We start from the raw sequence: 16,009 nt of genomic DNA on the forward strand, positions 1-16,009 counted from the left end.
GTACCCATGTCGGGTCTTCGGCGTGACGAGCGAACGCTTTACCACTAGGCTACCCGACCGCCCCCATGTTTACGTCTAACAATTACAAACGTAAAACTACAATCGTTTCGCAACGCGATGTCAGCACAGCGGATGTTCATGTCGTAGGTCTATTGTCACAATATACACCCTTTTGTGCAGATATTTCCTATGTTTGATTTATTTGCATACTGTATGTTCGTGTGTAATATGTTCTCGTTACTTCAAATATTTCTCGTTATTTCAAGTTTATCTGAAAAAACTCGAAATTTCGAATTTTTCTCTCCTTGCTTTGATTATTTTCTTGTCACTTCGATTATTTTCTGGTTATTTCAGTGATTTTCTTAAAATTTCTAGTTTCTTAAATAAATTTGAAATAACGAAAAAATAACCGTCGAAGTAACGAGAAAAAACCTCGTAACTTCGAGAAAGTAACTGAAATGACGAGAATTGTTTTTCGAAATTCCGAATTCTTTAAATAAACTTGAAATAACGAGAAAATAATTATGAAAGTAACGAGAAAAAACTCGGAATTTCGAGTTTTTGAAATAAACTTATAATAACGAGAAATAAATTGACGTAACGAGAAAATAGTTGAAATAACGAGTATGTTTTTGGAGTAATGAGAAAATATTCAAAGTAACGAGAAAATATCGAAATTACGAGAAAACAATTGAATTTACGAAAATATAATAGAAATAACAAGAAAAATAACGGAAATTTCGAGAAAATAAACAAATTATTGAAATTTAGAGAAATAGTGATTTAAAAATAAATATATATGCTACCAGAGAGGCACCATTATGCTTTCGTAAATAATACAGTGATAATGAAGAATATTCATAAATATGTAACAGGAGATAAAAATGAATAAGGGACATGTACATTTAGATTAATGTACTCATTGTTACGTTAATAATTACAACTGCATTTTTAACATGACTGCCATGGTAACAGCAGCTGTGGAGGGCCAAAGCTCAACATGTTCTCCTAATTTAAAACAACAACATACATAATTACGACATATTACATGTCACAATGCTAAAAGGGGCACGGTTGGCCCAGTCGTCTGAGGCGCCGCAATTCGCTGTGCAGAGTTGCGTCCCATGGACTTTCCAGAAACCTATGGTCGTGGGTTCGAATCCCGGTTCGCTTTGATTATGTTTCTAGGTTTGACAGCACCATGCCCATGCTCGCTCGTGGGTTTTACCAAAGTGGTAAACGTCTCAGACCTACATCACTTCGGGCTTTCTTCCCACATTAGGCTGACACGCCGTGATGTAACTGGAATACTGTTTTACTATGCTAAAGTTCAAGCAAACGTGCACAGATGACAATGTTTTCATTGACACTGTTACGACGTTTCGGTGTATATATATAGTTGCATCTTTATCGGCATGTACGGTGCTAACGAAGTTAAATATTGTCAATGCTTGAAGACTGCAAATCGTGTAATATTCGGTCAGGGTGGGTTTGATATTGTCAATGCTTGACGACTGGAAATCTTGTAATATTTTGTGACCGGCTCGGTTTGGTATTGTCAATGCTTGACGACTACAAGTCCTGTAATATCCCGTGAGCGGGTGGGTTTGGTATTGGTAATGCTTGACGACTACAAGTCCTGTAATATCCCGTGAGCGGGTGGGTTTGGTATTGTCAATGCTTGACGACTACAAGTCATGTAATATCCCGTGAGCGGGTGGGTTTGGTATTGGTAATGCTTGACGACTACAAGTCCTGTAATATCCCGTGAGCGGGTGGGTTTGGTATTGTCAATGCTTGACGACTACAAGTCATGTAATATCCCGTGAGCGGGTGGGTTTGGTATTGGTAATGCTTGAAGACTGCAAACCGTGTAATATTCTATCAGCGGGTAGGTTTAATATTGTCAGTGCTTGAAGACTGCAAACCGTGTAATATTCTATCAGCGGGTAGGTTTAATATTGTCAGTGCTTGAAGACTGCAAACCGTGTAATATTCTATCAGCGGGTAGGTTTAATATTGTCAGTGCTTGAAGACTGCAAACCGTGTAATATTCTATCAGCGGGTAGGTTTAATATTGTCAGTGCTTGAAGACTGCAAACCGTGTAATATTCTATCAGCGGGTCAGCTTTATATTTTTATAGGTTAGGGGTTTATATTTGTTAGGTTAGAGGTTATAAACACTATTTCTATCCACGGAAGGGTTGATTACATTTTGTCATTTGTTGAATTACAAATTCCATTCACAGGTGATTGCAATTAATTGCATTTGTGAAAAAAAATTATAGGCTGTTAAAATGTATTGTAACATTTTGGATATATAATACTTAATTGACTTTGTTACATGTTTATGGTGAATTTGAATAATATTTCAGTTGGTACAAATGCCAACTAAGAAGATACAGACCAGTTTCACCAGCGCTAGTTTGCGGGTTAGAATACAGGTCCCAGCAACCCATGCTTGTCGCAAGGGGCCACTTAATGGCTCGGGAACAAACGGTTAGCTGCAGGCCGCCGTTATGTAGCTGGAATATCAGATTAATAGAATGTGGTACAGTGTATGAATCAAATTCTGAAAAGGAAGGGCGTGTGCTATATTCAACCTGTAAAATGTCTACATGTAAACTTTGTGTATTTCAGGACAGAGAAGCTATCAGCATCTTCCGAATGACCAATTATGAACAAAAAGCAGGCTGCGTGCCTGAAGATGAACATGCATAGACGGCTGTCCAATATGGTCCTGTCGGAAGTTCCATTTCAAATAAGACCGCCTCCGTGGTCTAGAGCGGAAGGTCCGGGGTTCGATCCCCGGCCGCGTCATACCAAAAGACGTTAATAGATGGTACTTGTTGTTACCCTGTCTGGCGCTCGGCTTTAAAGGGCTAAAACAAGGACTGGTCGGCTCGGGGTCAGTATACTGTGTCTGAGTGGGGCATTCATGTTAAACTGCGGCATGGTATCTCAGTGAGCTAGCATTATAAATTGGCATCAGTCCGGTACAAGCAGCCACACAAACACACACGTACATGCACGTCGCTATTTAAGTGCAATAATCTTGGACGCGACGTTAAACCCCATTTCACCATCACAATCACTTCAAGTTCTACAATTATTCCTTTAATTGCGAATTTTTTTCTTGAGGTTTTATTTTTCTAAGTTAAAGTTAAACCTCATAACACACTTTATTGTGTTCTGAAAAACCCACCTTACAATGGTAAACGTCCGCTTTAGGTATATAAAACCTAAATCACATCTGACATGACAGAGAATGTTGTCACGAACTACAGTGGAGTAGTTAGTTTACATATCAATCTTCACTTGCCATGTCTGCGGTCGACCGTTAAATCAGACAAAAAAAGGTTTGCAGTACGATATATTATGAAAAGAGATGATTTTAGTGGTGTGTTGGAAGGCTGACCTCATCAATCGAGATGCCCTGAAAATCTGCCCTCGACCGCTCGGTCTAGTCTCGCGTCACTATGGAGCACGCCATTGAAAGTTGGCATCATCCGACCATCAATGCCCGGCACAGCTGTCTGCCATATAAGGACATGACCAATAACACAAACGGCTCATTAGGTATCCTTCTTCTATCGTACTTGAAAACATTGCACATTTTTATGATATTATTATTTTTCTAATATCATATTGATCTCCTGTTTGCAATTATGCTGGCAGTAGATGAAGCAGAATATATAGCTTGGAGTCGGCTTATTAACATGGTATAGTTCTAGGAACCAAATGGAAACTAAACACTTCGCTTAAAAGCCAAGTATGTTCAAAGGATGGGTTTCTTTCCCAAGCATACAGATCACATTTTCAGGACCTACATATTTTAAAACATAATATCTGAATGCATTATTTCTGCTGTGTTTGAGTGGGTCTTGAACATAATTTCAGTTATATCATGGCGGTAGGCTTGTGGGAGGAGGATAAGCCGATTTAAGCTTTTTCATGATGGCCCGTGTCTACAAAGCATTATAATTAATTATTTTGAGATCGGAATGCCGAAAATAGTTGTCTGAATACTGAAATTCATTTTGGCGGAATTAATCAACATTTCAAGTTAATCCATAGTGTAAGATGGACCGAATTTCGTAACAGTAACGGGATAATAGCAACAGCTTGGATTGAACTCCTTGTCACATTTTCAGCAAAATTATTTTTATTTTCGTTTTATGTCTGAATAATAATTTTAACATTCATCTTTTAAATCCAGTAGAAGAAACAGCTTTGGTGTCAACGAGTCCAATGTAAAATAAATATTGAATTCGGCAACATGAAAGAGTTGAGTTGTATTGACAAGTGATACATATCGTTACATGGGCGTCCTTGGGCGTGTGCGCCACAGAATGGTTTATGTGAAACGTATGAAGATCATATTACCTGCTGGAATAACTGTACTCTCGTGCGACAGCCGGCATTTGCTGCGTTGGCGAGTACCGAAAGTTGCCGATGTTGGCGTTGGGGAGTATGACGTGCATTGTCGATTTTGGGGTTGGAGAGTACGGGGTGCGTTGTCGATGTTTGGGTTGGGGATTATGGGGTGCGTTGTCAACGTTGGGGTTGAAGAGTACGGGGTGTGTTGTCGATGTTGGGGTTGGAGAGTACGGGTGCGTTGTGAAAGTTGGGGATGAAATGTGCTCAAGTATTAAACAATATTGCACTCAGAAAGGTATTTAATTGCGGTCCTACTAAATAACGCCCGGGAGCGTCCGGAAGAATGATACTAAATAAATAAGTGTATTCTATATAACTGTGCCATTAATGAGGGTGCAAACTCTTCCTCCCTTGAATCACGAATACCATCTTATTTTTCACTCCGAGTCTCATTGCTCACTAATCTCAAAAGCATTGAGAAAAGGGGTGTGATTTACATTATTGAAACAAATATCGAGAAAATAGAATATATGAAGAAAATAATTGTTCATTTCGCTACACTACGGCAGATGCACACAGATGCATGTAACAGTGACTTGTAATCATGTCTGTAATCATGGTCCTTGAGCCAAGTGGAACATGTGGTCAGTGTGTGTCCGAATTATCCTGTTTTCTCAGGACCCACTGTCTATTTCATTCATATTTTCTTTTTAAATGTTGGTTGACATAGCGCAATATAGACAAGCAGTGGGTACCTTGGCAGTTAGAATTCACGCGAAAAAGTTATATAAATTCCTGATTTTCTTCAATATATCAAACTTTCGCTGCCTGTGTAACCCCCGTGTCTGTTTTCTATTATAATACCATAAGGATTTAAAGATCACACATCTTAACGTTCTCAGTCTTAAGGACAAATTTGATATGTAAATGTAGAATATGGACCTAATGACATAATTTGTGTGACTGAAACTTGGGTAAATGCGGTATGAAGTCTTCAGTTACCTTTTAGTCCATGGACATAACCTGAACAGTTTAAGAGGGGAAGCTCTTCATTCAGCGACACAAGCAACGTGGTAATACTTAAATCAGTCCACCATTTTATTGTAAAAGGTAAATGGCTCCAATAGTAGTTACAATAATCTGAATACATTTTGGATAAATATTGAAAATGAGATACTGCATTCCTTCAGCTCGGTCACCACTAGCTTAAACTCACGGTTACAAATTAACTTTATGTATTGAACATATATACGCAACATGAATATGTTTATATAAAGTTACCAACTGTAATCTGATTTTCCTGGAACGGTATATATATATATATATATATATATATATATATATATATATATATATATATATATATATTATATATATATATATATATATATATATATATATATATATATATATATATATAAGCAATGTTTTGCTTGTTTACCAATCCAGATTTCATTAATGAAACAAAACCATGTTTACTACTTTCATCGCAATATTCCAGCAACATCATTGCAACAGGCTTCGGATCCTTTCAGAAAGGTCGGAAGAGACATTCGTTTTGAGACATAAACTTCCACGTCAGGATGAAGCTGCTTAATAACCTATTACTAGTCGTGCTTGGTTGCGAGCAATCAGTCACAGGTGGTCATGAAATATTCATGTTACATGCGCCTACCTTTTTCTATTTGTAAGTGGCTTTATTCATTTTGTAGAAATACGTTTCTGAGTGCGGCGTTATAAAACAATAATTTAGAATACGGTTCTATTGCGTATTGGCGTTTTGTACCTGGTACACCACAGTTATCTTATACATTACACATCATCATACCCTCCCAACTCCATAGTTATGACTTCATGCTTTTAAAGGGGCGGTCGGGTAGCCTAGTGGTTAAAGCGTTCTCTCGTCACGCCGAAGACCCGGGTTCGATTCCCGACATGGGTACAATGTGTGAAGCCCATTTCTGGTGTCCCCCGCCGTGATATTGCTGGAATATTGCTAAAAGCGGCGTAAAACCATACTCACTCACTCACTCATGCTTTTAAGGCTCATTATCCTGATCGAACGATCGCGATCACATCTCATAAAGTTATATTTCAAGTTTCATTCTTGAATATTGACGTGCCTCTCTCGCCTATAACTGACTACATTTGGCCGACCCCACCCCGCCACGGTCCGCCTAGACCAAGATCGCACTGCAGGCTTCAGGGTCCTGAGCTTGCCCATCTTTCACACAACCAGGAGCATGAGGCTTGACTGAACCCACGCAAGCTGACATGATGTTCACCGTGTTTGTGCAACGTGTTTGTTTGTTTGTTGCTCTCAGCAATATTCAAGCTATAAGGAGGCAGTCTGTAAATAATCGAGTCTGGACCGGACAATCCTGTATTTGATATTATGAGTAACGATCCGCAGTCAGGGTATCCTGCTGGTTATCCACCAGGTCAAGCGCCGGATCCATTTCGTAGTCTCATACGACAAGCATGGGTTAGAGGTTTCTAACCCCTATTCACAAAGTATTTTGTGCAAGGTTACAAATGTACCATTGATTTATAAATCTTAATTAATATTTATAAATTTAATTAGAATATCTCTTAAACCAGAATTATTTTCCCATTTTTATTTTAGACCAAGGCAAGGGCATGTCATTTTAATCATGCAATATTGTAGCTATAATCCAAGAAAGAAAAAAGAAGACTTTCCAGAGCATTTAAACCATGTCTGAGGCAAAACATGTGATAAACATCAATGTTGACAGGATTTATTATATTATCTTCAACAAGATATACATACTTACCAATGGTTACACATCAATGATTATAGCCACATACCTAACATACACAAATGTATATACAAATTAAAGACATCATAACTTGCTATACATGTACACGATGATCTTTACAGCACATCTAACACATGTCTATGTGGACAGCATCACCTGGTTTAGATAGTGACGCAGGCCAGTTGCAGACCTTTCATTCTTAGCTGAAACTGTGAGCTGTACTGTTGCTCAGTCAAATCATTGGGATACCAATAACAATTCTCAATTTTCTGTGCATTAATGATTGATATGAGATGTCCTTCAGTGGAATGTGTTCGCTTCATAATGTTCCACGTCCCTGTGGCAAGCCAGAAACCTATCATCAAGGTTCAAATCCAGGTTCCCCCAATTATTTTTCTGGGTTTGTCAGCACCATACCCATGCTCCTGGGTTTCACTGAGGTGGTAAACATGAGACCTGCATCACTTCAGGATTTCCTGCCACATCAAACCGACACACTGTGACATAACTGGAATACTGTTCAAAGCGGTGTTAAACCCAACTCAATCACATAATGTTCCAAAATCCACACTGTACAACTATCATCCAGGTTCAGTCTTTTCCTGCTCTCAGAGGTGTCTTGATATGACACCAGGTGTGCAGAAACCTTGACACCAGTTGCGCCAGATACCGACATTTGGGTAAGCACATATTTCAGCACATGTTGCACACAGACCGCAGTTGTTGCTGTGAGGTATTTAGCCCCTTTCACAGATGAGCTCTATCACCTGAAACAGAACAAGTCACTTCATTAACAAGTGTTTCTTTAAAAATAGCTACTACTCAAAACAAGCTAGAGAACACTCACAATTGGAAGTCTTTGTGTTGCAAAACCCACAAGCCTTGACTGACTAACGTATGAATGAACTGGGTGTTCTTTAACTTCTTTTGAGTGGTATGGAATAGGATTAAGCAAGTCTGTAATTGGTACATTCCAGGTGTCTTCAAATTCAGGTGTCTTAACAGGCAGGTGTCCTCATACAGGTGTCTCAAAAGACAGGTGTCTTCATACAGGTGTCATAACAGACATGTGACCTAAAACTGGTGTTCTATTACAGGTGTCTCAACAGACAGGTGTCCTCATTCAGGTGTCCCCATACAAGTGACATAACAGAGAGGTGTCCTCATACAGGTGCCGTAACAGACAGATGTCCTAATACATGTATCTTAACAAACAGGTGACCTTATACAGGTGTCTTAACAGACAGGTGACCTAATACAGGTGTCTTAACAAACAGGTGGCCTAATACAGGTGTCTTCACAGACAGGTGACCTTATACAAATTTTGCTTTGCATACAGGTGGACCCCCCCCCCCCCCCCCAACCCCAATGACTTAATGAAAATAGTACTATTCTATCAATTTTAGCTTCCGCGGTGATGCGGCCGTCAAACCAGCTGTTTCATTCAGAGGGGGTTTATTGTGATTTAATAGCCTCTGATTGACCAATCAGAATCGAGTAAATTCCAAATTCATGGTAGAATTACACTTAATTCTCACATGTTTGCTTGAGCAACATCATCTGTGGAAAAAGATAAGTTTGCATACCAGATGAATATTGATGAATTTATAGGTGAGTGACAAAGTTGATTACCACTGCAACATGTGTCCACTGTTATTGGACTTGCATAGCTGAGTGGCTGTTGTGGATGGGTGCCCAAGGGTGACGGGGAAACATGCCTCACAGCACACCATGCATATAGCGCTCTGGTATTTATTCACCTGATCGCATCAATTACTACCATTAAGTAACAACTGGTACACTGTAAATGTGAAACCAGAGAAAAAAACACCAATCCAATTTCCATATCAATTGGATATTTTGTATAATATTTATTTCTCAATAAACCAAGAGCCGAAACAGTACCAGATGTGACCAATCATCATTTGGGTTGAGCACCTGTGTGTAGCTCAGTGTGTAGCTTAGGTTGAGCACCTCTGTGTGGTTTGGTGTGAGGCTTAGGTTGAGCACCTCTGTGTGGTTTGGTGTGAGGCTTAGGTTGAGCACCTCTGTGTGGTTTGGTGTGAGGCTTAGGTTGATTACTGGTGTGTGGTTTGGTGTGGAGCTTAGGTTGAGCACTGGTGTGTGGTTTGGTGTGGAGCTTAGGTTGAGCACTGGTGTGTGGTTTGGTGTGAGGCTTGGGTTGAGCACTGGTGTGGTTAGCTGTGGAGCTTAGGTTGAGCACCTGTGTGTAGCTCAGTGTATAGCTTAGGTTGAGCACCTCTGTGTGGTTTGGTGTGAGGCTTAGGTTGATTACTGGTGTGTGGTTTGGTGTGGAGCTTAGGTTGAGCACTGGTGTGTGGTTTGGTGTGGAGCTTAGGTTGAGCACTGGTGTGTGGTTTGGTGTGAGGCTTGGGTTGAGCACTGGTGTGGTTAGCTGTGGAGCTTAGGTTGAGCACCTGTGTGTAGCTCAGTGTATAGCTTAGGTTGAGCACCTCTGTGTGGTTTGGTGTGAGGCTTAGGTTGATTACTGGTGTGTGGTGTGGTGTGGAGCTTAGGTTGAGCACTGGTGTGTGGTTTGGTGTGGAGCTTAGGTTGAGCACTGGTGTGTGGTTTGGTGTGAGGCTTGGGTTGAGCACCGGTGTGGTTAGCTGTGGAGCTTAGGTTGAGCACTGGTGTGTGGTTTGGTGTGAGGCTTGGGTTGAGCACCGGTGTGGTTAGCTGTGGAGCTTAGGTTGAGCACCTGTGTGTAGCTCAGTGTGTAGCTTAGGTTGAGCACCTCTGTGTGGTTTGGTGTGAGGCTTAGGTTGATTACTGGTGTGTGGTTTGGTGTGGAGCTTAGGTTGAGCACTGGTGTGTGGTTTGGTGTGGAGCTTAGGTTGAGCACTGGTGTGTGGTTTGGTGTGAGGCTTAGGTTGAGCACCTCTGTGTGGTTTGGTGTGAGGCTTGGGTTGATTACTGGTCTGTGATTTGGTGTGGAGCTTAGGTTGAGCACTGGTGTGTGGTTTGGTGTGAGGCTTGGTGTGAGGCTTGGTATGAGGCTTGGTGTGAAGCTTGGGGTGAGGCTTAATGTGAGGCTTGGTGGCTTGGTGTGAGGCTTCATGTGAAGCTTGGTGTGAGGCTTAATGTGAGGCTTGGTGTGAAGCTTAATGTGAGGCTTAATGTGAAGCTTAATGTGAGGCTTGGTATGAGGCTTGGTGTGAAGCTTAATGTGAGGCTTGGTATGAGGCTTGGTGTGAAGCTTGGGGTGAGGCTTAATGTGAGGCTCGGTGTGAAGCTTCATGTGAGGCTTAATGTGAAGCTTTATGTGAGACTTGGGTGAAGCTTAATGTGAGGCTTGGTGTGAGACTTGGGTGAAGCTTAATGTGAGGCTTGGTGTGAGGCTTCATGTGAAGCTTGGTGTGAGGCTTGGTGTGAAGCTTAATGTGAGGCTTGGTGTGAAGCTTAATGTGAGGCTTGGTGTGAGGCTTCATGTGAAGCTTGGTGTGAAGCTTAATGTGAGGCTTAATGTGAGGCTCGGTGTGAAGCTTAATGTGAGGCTTGGTGTGAGGCTCGGTGTGAAGCTTCATGTGAGGCTTGGTGTGAGGCTTAATGTGAAGCTTGGTGTGAAGCTTCATGTGAGGCTTGGTGTGAAGCTTAATGTGAGGCTTGGTGTGGAGCTGAATGTGAGGCTCGGTGTAAAGCTTAATGTGAGGCTTGGTGTGAGGCTTAATGTGAGGCTCGGTGTGAGGCTTAATGTGAGGCTCGGTGTGAGGCTTAATGTGAGGCTCGGTGTGAAGCTTAATGTGAGGCTTGGTGTAAAGCTTAATGTGAGGCTTGGTGTGAAGCTGAATGTGAGCCTCAGTGTTATGATAGGCAGTGGTGTGAGGCTTGGCATGTGTATTCAGAATGAAACTGTAAAATAATTCCCAATGATGCAAAGATATGCACATATGCAGATGCACATATAATAATAACATAGTTCTTCACAAAGTTTCATTAAAATGAATTTTTAAAGGAGTGGAAAATGAAACTTCATGCTCAAGTTTCACAATTTTGAGAGTTACATGTTTCTGGTATAATTACCAACAAATGAATAAAATCAACTATTAATTTAATAACACAGCCACTTATGTTGCCATATGAAATAAAAAAAACATACCAATAAATTAAAAGTTTAATACAATTTCATCTTTCTGTGAAAAAAGACACTTCTGTTAATTGCACTCTGCTGCTGTAAATTGCATATTGTTTTGGCTACATTATATGGCAATGTAATTACGAGTACTGGCTGTAATATCCCTCACATAACAGACTGAGATGTATTACACATCTGACATCAGAAGCTGTAATGACTATATTCTACAGGTGTAATATCTATCACATCCCAACCCCTCACCTGGACCAACAGGTGCAACACTTGAGGCTGCCTCCCCCTCCCCCCATCTCCTCCCCTGTTCCTCCAGGTGCAACACTTGAGGCTGCCTCCCCCTCCCCCCATCTCCTCACCTGTACCTCCAGGTGCAACACTTGATGCTGTCTCCCCCTACCCCAATCTCCTCACCTGTACCTCCATGTGCAACACTTGAGGCTGCCCCCCCCTCCCCCCCTGTACCTACAGGTGCAACACTTGAGGCTGCCACACCAACATATCCTCCCCTGTACCTACAGGTGCCACACTTGAAGCTGCCTCCCCCCTCCCCCATCTCCTTCCCTGTACCTACAGGTGCAACACTTGAGGCTGCCACACCAACATCTCCTCCCCAATACCTACAGGTGCCACACTTGAGGCTGCCCCCCCCCCCCCTCCCCCCCCTGTACCTACAGGTGCAACACTTGAGGCTGCCACATCAACATATCCTCCCCTGTACCTACAGGTGCCACACTTGAGGCTGCCACACCCACATCTCCTCCCCAATACCTACAGGTGCCACACTTGAGGCTGCCACACCAACATCTCCTCCCCAATACCTACAGGTGCCACACTTGAGGCTGCCACACCCACATCTCTTCCCCAATACCTACAGGTGCAACACTTAAGGCTGTTCTGTCCCTCACCTCTTCCTATTGGTGCAACACTTGAGGCTGTTCTGCCCCTCCCCTCTACCTACAGGTGCCACACTTGAGGCTGCCTCCCCCTCCCCCCATCTCCTCCCCTCTACCTACAGGTGCAACACTTGAGGCTGCAACACCCACATCTCCTCCCCTGTACCTACAGGTGCCATACTTGAGGCTGCAACACCCACATCTCCTCCCCAATACCTACAGGTGCAACACTTGAGGCTGCCACACCCACATCTCCTCCCCCTGTACCTACAGGTGCAACACTTGAGGCTGCCACACCAACATCTCCTCCCCTGTACCTACAGGTGTAACACTTGAGGCTGTTCTGCCCCTCCCCTCTACCTACAGGTGCAACACTTGAGGCTGTTCTGCCCCTCCCCTCTACCTACAGGTGCAACACTTGAGGCTGTTCTGTCCCTCCCCTCTACCTACAGGTGCAACACTTGAGGCTGTTCTGCCCCTCCCCTCTACCTACAGGTGCAACACTTGAGGCTGTTCTGCCCCTCCCCTCTACCTACAGATGCAACACTTGAGGCTGTTCTGCCCCTCCCCTCTATCTACAGGTGCAACACTTGAAGCTGTTCTGCCCCTCTACCTAAAGGTGCAACACTTGAGGCTGTTCTGCCCCTCCCCTGTACCTACAGGTGCAACACTTGAGGCTGTTCTGCCCCTCTACCTACAGGTGCAACACTTGAGGCTGTTCTGCCCCTCCCCTCTACCTACAGGTGCAACACTTGAGGCTGTTCTGCCCTTCTACCTAAAGGTGCAACACTTGAGGCTGTTCTGTCCCTCCCCTCTACCCACAGGTGCAACACTTGAGGCTGTTCTGTCCCTCCCCTGTACCTACAGGTGCAACACTTGAGGCTGTTCTGTCCCTCCCCTCTACCCACAGGAGCAACACTTGAGGCTGTTCTGCCCCTCCCCTCTACCCACAGGTGCAACACTTGAGGCTGTTCTGCCCCTCCCCTCTACCTACAGGTGCAACACTTGAGGCTGTTCTGCCCCTCCCCTCTACCTGCAGGTGCAACACTTGAGGCTGTTCTGCCCCTCCCCTGTTCCTACGGGTTCAACACTTGAGGCTGTTCTGCCCCTCCCCTCTACCCACAGGAGCAACACTTGAGGCTGCCTCCCCCTCCCCTCTACCTACAGGAGCAACACTTGAGGCTGTTCTGCCCCTCCCCTGTACCTACGGGTTCAACACTTGAAGCTGTTCTGCCCCTCCCCTCCTCCACTCCCTCTGTTACCATAATGTAACAGCTTTAACATCAAATAGAACATCAATCATTGTATTGAACAACACACTAAGCAGTGTATTGACAGATTCAGTGCCTGTGGAAACAGGTAATAAAAGAACGCTTATTCCATCTATGCTCTAGTTACATCACAGCAGGGATAGGGAGGTATTGCAACAGATGATAGACAAACCGATACATAAAGAGTGCATAGACAAACACAAAATTGCATACAGCGCTGTGAATGAGTAAGTTTCGAGCAATAACACGGCAGGGAACACTATAAAACGTCTTGACCCATTGGGGACTATGTGGGGAATCAAACCCTGACCCTAAGAAGACAGTAACCACTAGGCCACCCCACCATCCCCTCGCCAGACTGTTGACACTGAGACTAATCACTCTGCCAATATCACAATAACAGTACTTTGTATTGAGTTAGTGTTTTAATACCACCATGTATACTTATTGTAATTATATATATTTTTTAAAAGAATAATTGCCGAGGCTTGTCGAGGAGTTTTTGTGATGCAATCTCACTGCAGCGATATCTACAATGTAGATATCGCTTGATCTCACCCAAGCATATCTCCTGTGGGAGCCATTTTTGGATGATAAAATACAATACACTTGTTTCGACTTGAGTGAGTTATGGATTTTACATACAAGGCTTTTGTTTCAAGTAAAAAAACATCTGTATCCAATTACCTGTCTTACATGAGTGTTCAGGTTATCCTCATCTCACCTCTTGGTCCTTGTCACAGCCGGAGGGGGGACAGGTGAGGTGAGGTGAAATTGGGTTTAATGTCGCTGGACGTTATTATAACAGAAACAAACGTATGTTTTCCATATATATCTAAAATGATATTATTTGTTATTAATTATCCGGTGAATTAAACAATTTAAATTGAAACAATTCATAATTCATCATATTATGAATACGTAACGACTTGTAATTTGTGTGTAAAAAGTCGTACTAAAATACGCTGTTTGAAGGGGGCGTGGCATAAATGTAAATGTCCGATTGGGATTTTAAATTTTCCGGACCCCTGGTCGCGTCCAAGATTATTGCACTTATATAGCGACGTGCATGCACGTGTGAGTGTGGCTGCTTGTACTAGACAGGACTGATTTATAGTGCTAGCCCACTGAGATACCATGCCGCAGTTTAACATGAATACCCCACTCAGACACAGTATACTGACTCCGAGCCGACCAGTCCTTGTTTTACCCCCTTAATGCCGAGCGCCAGACAGGGTAACACCAAGTACCATCTTTTGACGTCTTTTGGTATGACGCGGCCGGGGATCGAACCCCTGACCTTCCACTCTCCGGGCAGACGCTCTACCACTAGACCACGGAGGCGGTGGAGGGTGGACAGACCATGGGTTTCACAGCAGTGAATAAGGGGGGAGCAGAGAATTCTTTTCACAAAAGAGGAGGGGTGTGTATCAGAAATAAAGCTTGATAGTATGCTGGGGTGTATGGACTGATATGCTGGGGGGGTATGGACTGATATACTCGGGTGTATGGACTGATATACTCGGGTGTATGACTCATATGCTTGGTGGTATGGACTGATTTGCTGGGGTGCATTGACTGATTTGCTGAGAGGATGGACTAATATTATGGGGTGTATGACTGATATGCTGGGTGGTATGGACTGATATGCTGGGTGGTATGGACTGATATGCTGGGTGGTATGGACTGATATGCTGGGGTGTATGGACTGATATGGTGGGTGGTATGGACTGATATGCTGGGTGGTATGGACTGATTTGCTGGGGTGTATGGACTGATATGCTGGGTGGTATGGACTGATTTGCTGGGGTGTATGGACTGATATGGTGGGTTGTATGGACTGAGATGAATGGATGTATGGACTGACATGATGCTACAGAGTGCGGCATACTCACGCTAGGTTCCATGAGGACTGGGTCGAGGCAGCGGTGCATGGTGCTGCACACTATCTCATCCAGCAGCACCTGCACTAGGCTGAAACAGACACAGGTAAACTTCAGTCCTGGCCTGGGTGCACCTGGTCCCTAACACGACAAGTTGTTGGGGATGATAGCATTAGACTTAGAGGAAGGATTTGCACATATCTGTTTACCAACAGGATGATACCAGTGTTCTGATTGTATTGCTTGGTACAGCTCACAAGGTACATGTGAGCTGAATGTTGTACCGAGTATCGGTGCTGTGGTCCTACAGCTTGATACAGCTCACCAGGTACATGTGAGTTGAATGTTGTACCGAGTATCGGTGCTGTGGTCCTACAGCTTGGTACAGCTCACCAGGTACATGTGAGCTGAATGTTGTACCGAGTATCGGTGCTGTGGTCGTACAGCTTGGTACAGCTCACCAGGTACATGTGAGCTGAATGTTGTACCAAGTATCGGTGCTGTGGTCGTACAGCTTGGTACAGCTCACCAGGTACATGTGAGCTGAATGTTGTACCAAGTATCGGTGCTGTGGTCGTACAGCTTGGTACAGCTCACCAGGTACATGTGAGCTGAATGTTGTACCGGGACCGATGCTGTGGTTGTACAGCTTGGTACAGCTCACCAGGTACATGTGAGCTGAATGTTGTAC

At 43.4% G+C, this 16,009-nt stretch overlaps 1 protein-coding gene across 1 annotated transcript in view; it reads right to left on the minus strand.

The window, feature by feature from the left end:
• Window positions 1–7,123: 7,123 nt before the first annotated feature.
• The window catches only part of LOC139452743 (vacuolar protein sorting-associated protein 51 homolog), a 45,193-nt gene continuing 36,307 nt past the window's right edge, over window positions 7,124–16,009 (minus strand). The window contains exons 19-20 of the mRNA XM_071234335.1: window positions 15,331–15,409; window positions 7,124–7,927 (exon numbers count right to left, since the gene is read on the minus strand). Of these exons, the coding sequence (XP_071090436.1) occupies window positions 7,898–7,927; window positions 15,331–15,409 (109 nt within the window). The 3' untranslated portion in view covers window positions 7,124–7,897. The remainder of the gene's footprint in view (window positions 7,928–15,330; window positions 15,410–16,009) is intronic.

The sequence above is a fragment of the Haliotis cracherodii genome, unplaced genomic scaffold (assembly GCF_022045235.1).
Source record: "Haliotis cracherodii isolate W230 unplaced genomic scaffold, xgHalCrac1.p SCAF_9, whole genome shotgun sequence".
Lineage (NCBI taxonomy): Eukaryota > Metazoa > Mollusca > Gastropoda > Lepetellida > Haliotidae > Haliotis > Haliotis cracherodii.